Raw genomic sequence first — 6,011 nt, 5'->3', positions numbered from 1 at the left:
CCCGTAGATTCATCACCCGTTCGACCCATTACGTTGCACATATATCTAAGGTTCTGAAAACCGGACCGGACCGATTGGTCGAACCGGTTTAATTGGAAACTGGCATGCAAACGGTCCGATCCTCCACCCATAACCGTTCCTGAAAAACTGCTAGGAAACTGCCAAACCGGCCAAAAATCGGTCGGTTGGACCGGACCAGTAACCGGCCGGTTCGGATAAAATGACGTCGTTTTTAAATTCGTAAAAAAAAAGAAAAAAAAAAGAAAAGGAACCACGCGTGAACCAACCCCTTTCTCTTATCATTCATTCATTTCATCATTTGTCACTATACTGTATACTCCCTTTACTGGAGATTGGAAAACTCTGAAAGCGAAGGAACCCTAGCCCTCCATCGGAAGCCGCCGTTCGCAGGTCGTCAGCGCCGCCGCCGCCTCCAGGTCGTCGAACCCTAACCAGTAACTCGGCAGGTACTCTTCATCTTCGCTGGCTTCTCGACACGGAACTAGGTTAGTGGCTCGTCTTCATCTTCGATCTTCTTCTTCAAGTTTTGCTCCATTTTTCTTCAATTCTTCTTCGATCTTGGTTTGAACTTTGAAGTTTGGTTCTGAAGCTTAGTTCTTCAATTCTTCTTCTTCGGTCTTCCGTCTTGGTTTCTAGTTTGGTATTCCCTTGTATTTGCTGGTGGAAATGTTACAAACTTTGAAATTTGCAAATATGTATGTATGATTCTGAACTTCTGATTATTTTGTCTTGTATTCACTATACTCTGATTTCTCTGTTAGTCAGTAATACTTACTCTGATTGCTGAATTGGTAATCAATAAATTTTCCTTTTTGCTGTAAATTAGGACTTTACTAGGATTTATTAAATTTGTTGCTGAATTTGTTACTTCCTAGTCACAGAATCAGAACAGAATGCTCAGTTAGTGCTTGATTGATTGGCTTTGCTGGTTGTGCTGCTTTTGCTGGCTTTGTTTGTAATTGATGGGTGAAGGTTTAGTGTTTTATAATTGCTGGCTTTGTTTTCTAGTTGCTGGTTTTGTTGATGGCTCCTAATTTCTTTGTTCAAATTTGCTAATGGTTTTGATCTGTAGTTGCTGGTTTTGCTTTGATTTGTAGTTGCTGGTTGTGCTGGTTTTGCTGGCTTTGTTTGTAATTATTGGGTGAAGGTTTAGTATTTTGTAATTGCTGGCTTTGTTTTCTAATTGTTGGTTTTGCTAATGGCTCCTAATTATTTTGTTCAAATTTATTAATGGCTTTAATTTGTAGTTGCCGGTTTTGCTTTGATTTGTAGTTGCTGGTTGTACTGGTTTTACTGGCTTTGTTTGTAATTGCTGCGTGAAGATTTAGTGTTTTGAATGTCTGATACTCTTATTTGTGATTTTTGAATCTGAAATTAATTAAATTTTTGATTTTGTATTGTTGAAATTGTTGATTAAAATGGATTTGTTATGCTGCTGTTGCCGTTTTTAATTTTTAAGTATGATGTTTCTGAATTTTTGTTGAAATAGTTATTGATTTCAGGGTTTAGAGTGATTATTTGTTGTTGGTATTTAACTTTTGTTGCTGTTTCTTTTTTCTTTCTGGCTCTGTTAAGTTGCTACATTCAAACTTGTGCATCGGCCTGTTCATCTTCACTTGCAATAACAAAAAGCTTCTCATTTGATGATCCATTAACTACGTTATTTTGTGGTACCGTTCCTTTTGTTATGGCTTTAGCTGAAGAAATTGGAGGGGCTGGATGAGGAGACATTGATGCCTCAGAAGACACCACCACCATCAACATATCCTTGTTACTTGAAGGTTTCTTTAGCACAGTAGTTGAAATCACAATCATAATTACATAATATGTTTAAATAATTATCCCAAAAAAAAGAAACTCACAAGAACATCTTGAGATTTTGATGATTGATAAATCTTTATGTTGACATTTAATATTTGATATTTCTTTATACTATTTAACTTGAGTTTGTATATTAATAAGATTATATGAATTTGATTGATGACATTTAATGTAGTTTTTTAGATTTAAAAACTATTTTAATATTTATATTATACTATAATTATATTTTTAGGATGTTTATTTATAATTTATTTATTATTTTATTTTAAAATGGTTTTTTCGGTTGAACCACCGGTTAAACCGGTTGAACCAGTAGCTAGAACAGTTTAATGACCGGTCCGGTTTTCCGAACCTTGCATATATCACATAATCAAAGCAATATAAAAAATAATTTATAATGAAACCCATGCTATATTTTGTTTTTAAAAGTGATCAAAAGAGAAATTTAAAAGTGTTTTTCACTGCTTTATACCTTACCTTATTTTTAAGTAGTTTATATATTATCGTTGTCTAGTGAGCCTTAAAATACCACATAATAAGGCTAAATAATTTGGTTATGGGTTTAAATTTGGTGTTTTAGTTGAAAATGGGTGCAGCGTGTGTATTTGCAAATTGGTGGAGTGTTAGAAGGCACTTTCAACACGCGGGGGGATGTGTTGCATGCAGCACGTTGGTGGGCGTGAATGACACGTGGCGAAGTCTGGTTGAATGGGACTACAACACATGGGGGCATGCTAAGTGGCGTGAATGCCATGTGGCAAAGTCTAGTTGCACGGGACTGCAACACGTGGGGGGCGTGCTGAATTAGCATGGGGAATGGGGGAGGGGAGGCGTGTTACACGTGTCGAAGGCTGGTTGGTTGGTGATACAACACCGGGGGGGCATGCTGAGTGCTTTGTCTATATAAGGCAAAGTTTGGTACCATTTTCATTACGAGGAAGAGTGTTCTTTGAGTGTGTTGCTAGTGTAATGGAGGGTACTGCAAACTTGGTAGTGTATCACAACGGTGAGATTATACAGAATACTCATGAGGGAGTGAGGTTTGTATGTCAAAATCCATTTTCGTTTGTGATTCCATGCACCATGACATTCATCGAGCTTCAAAACGGTCTCTATCAAAGCATGGAGAATAGTATACTGAGGAGAGTGAGCAGTATATTGTACTAGAATCCGGTTATAATTTTTTGTGGTCTAATACAGTTTGATATCATGCCGATCATTGACGAAGAGAGTATGCAAAATATGTTTCAAATTCACCGCCAGACTCAAATGCAACAGTCACAGATTAAGCTGTATGTTGAGTTTGAAAACGTAGAGACAGCAGAGATTCAAAATAATTTAGATATAGAGGATGATAGAGCCGCAGTGTACGAAGGAATAAACAGTGATAGCGAAGAGGACTTCGAAGCCACTTATGAAGCTGGCGATGAAGACGAGGATGGTGATGTGAGAGTCAAGGCAGTAGCGGAGAATGTAGTGGTTCACCCCGCAGTTAGTCAATCGATGAACGTCCCACCTTTTATGCGTAATTTGGATCTTGACGCCATGAATGCACCGAAATTCTTAGAATATGCAAATATAGGTACGTGATGAGTGAATAATACGTTTTTGTAAATTTATATTTCGAATGGATCAATGAATGATGATTTCTGCTTTCTGTAGGTGTTGTTGATCCTGAGGATGGAGAGTTTAGGATCGGAATGGAGTATAGTTCTAGAAATTTTGTCGTCGTAGCAATCAGAAGTTACACTATCTCTAGAGGAGTCGACTACAATGTTTATGAGTCTGAACCACTGACGTTCTATGCAAAATGCAAGAAGTTTGGGCGTGGATGCGATTGGCTTATTCGAGCCAGCTTGATACGGAAAAAAGGTTGTTAGGAGATACAGAGAAACAACTATAGGCACACGTGCACCATGGGAACAATTTCACAGGATCATTTCAAGTTAGACTCGGACACAGTTGCTGAGGCTATAAGGCCATTGGTTGAGAGTGACCCATCAATCAAGGTCAAATCTTAATTGCGGAAGTCCAGTCAAAGTTCATGACGAACTGAATTCCTGCGCGGTCTAGAATTTTCACAAAATAAATCCTCGTTGTAAGTATAGCTTCTAAACCAGCAAGGGATCCCTTTCATACAAAAGCTTTGGTTGTCACAAGTAACAAACCCTTAATAAAATTAATAACCGAAGTATTCAAACCTCGGGTCGTCTTCTCAAGGAATTGCAGGGAGGTGTTCTTATTATTGGTTATGGAAAAAGTATCTTTTTTGGGGTTTTTAAATAGGTTGAACAAGAAAAGTAAATTGCAAGAAATTAAATTAATAACTAATAAAGCTCTTGGCAAGGTATGAGAATTAGAAGTCCTATCCTAGTTATCCTTATCAATTGTGATGAGAATTGGCTTTTGCTCCCACTTGGTCAACCTCTAACTTTGAAGGTATGTTAAGTGGATAAATCAATTTGATTCCTCAAGTCCTAGTCAATTCCTAAGAAAAGACTAGAGTTAGGGGAATTCAAATCAATCAGCAAAGAATTCCAATTTTCGATCATCAACTGAGTTTGATAACTCAAGTGTCACCAATTACTCAACCAAAGCTAAGAGTGTAAAAAGCTAAATTAAAATCATAAATCTGAAATACCTCAATTTGCATTAATAAAAGAAATCAAATCTAACATGGAAAAGTTCATAAATTAAATTGGGAAAATAAATAAAAGGAACGTTAAACCTGGAAATTGAGAAGAAGAAATCCTAAATCCTTTAAGAGGAATCCTAATCCTAAATCCTAAGAGAGAGGAGAGAGCATCTCTCTCTCTAAAACTACATCTAAAAACTAAAATTGTGAATTATGAATGAATGTTGTGTGTATTGTTCATTGAGTCTCTACATGTTACCTGGCTTTATTCTATATTTCTGGGCCAAAAACTAGGTCAGAATGTGGCCCGAAATCGCCCCCAGCGTTTTCTGAATTTTCTGCAGATCGCACATGTCACGTGTACGCGTCGTTTGACGATTTTCCTCTCCACGCGTGCGCGTCAGGCACGCGCTCACGTTGTTTGCGCGAACTCCAATCCACGCGTACGCGTCAAGCACGCGTACGCGTCGCTGTGATTTTGTCCAAATCGCGCGCACGTGTCAGCCATGCGTGTGCGTCGCTGTTCGCTGGTTGTCTCCTTTATTTCTTGTGCTCCTTCCTTTTTTGCAAGCTTCCTCTCCATTCTCTAAGCCACTCCTACCCTATGAAGCCCGAAACACTTAACACACGGATCACGACATTGAATGGTATAAAGGAGAATTAAAATACACAATAAAAAGATCTCTAAGAAGCAAGTTTTCAACCGTAGAACAACTTTGGAAAGGAATTGTAATATCATGCTAATCATATGAATAAGTGGGTGAAAAGCTGATAAAAACCACTCAAGTTAGCACGATATAAACCATAAAATAGTGGTTTATCAACCTCTCCACACTTAAACATTAGCATGTCCTCATGTTAAGTTCAAGGAGACAAAACAAATGAGTAGGGAAAAGCAAGACTCATGCAATGCAACCTATGAATGTGAATGCAACTACATGCTAAGATGTTTCTATCTACTTGGTTAAAAACAAACAAGTTCTCTAAGACAAATACAAACCAAATTCCACTAATTCAAGTCGTACAATAAAAAGCAAGTAAACTTGTAAGAAGATAGCTCATGAAAGCAGGGAACATAGAATCAAGCATTGAACCCTTACTGGTAGTGTATATCACTCTAACTCTCAAGTGTCTAGGGTCAATCACTCTACTCTTCCCTAGTCATGCTTTCTAAACCTTGTTCTTCATCTAACCAATCAACAAACATTTAGCATACCAATGCAAATATCATGAGGTCTTTTCAGGGTTGTAATGGGGCTGAGGTAAAGGTAAGGATATATGTATGGCCAAGTGAGCTATAATATGAATCTTTGACTATCCTAAGCTTTCACCTAACAGACACACACATACTCTATGTAATTCTAGAAATCACACCTAGCTACCCATAATTCCCACTTTTGTATAATTCCCATACTCATGTACCAAATTTTTTATATTTCTTTACTTTTATCACATGTGCATTGATCTTTATTAAAGCTTAACATTGGGGTAATTTTATCCCCTTATTCACTTACTTATTTATTGAATATTTTTA

At 37.4% G+C, this 6,011-nt stretch overlaps 1 protein-coding gene across 1 annotated transcript; it reads left to right on the top strand.

Moving 5' to 3' along the window:
- Window positions 1-2,658: 2,658 nt before the first annotated feature.
- On the top strand, window positions 2,659-3,722 carry LOC110280427 (uncharacterized). Its single transcript, XM_021141464.1, has 3 exons — window positions 2,659-2,988; window positions 3,043-3,424; window positions 3,505-3,722. Exons 1-3 carry the CDS (start codon window positions 2,659-2,661, stop codon window positions 3,720-3,722), a joined length of 930 nt encoding a protein of 309 aa, XP_020997123.1.
- Window positions 3,723-6,011: the final 2,289 nt, after the last annotated feature.

This window comes from Arachis duranensis, chromosome 4 (genome assembly GCF_000817695.3).
Source record: "Arachis duranensis cultivar V14167 chromosome 4, aradu.V14167.gnm2.J7QH, whole genome shotgun sequence".
Lineage (NCBI taxonomy): Eukaryota > Viridiplantae > Streptophyta > Magnoliopsida > Fabales > Fabaceae > Arachis > Arachis duranensis.
This window is presented reverse-complemented; position numbering and strand designations above follow the sequence as displayed.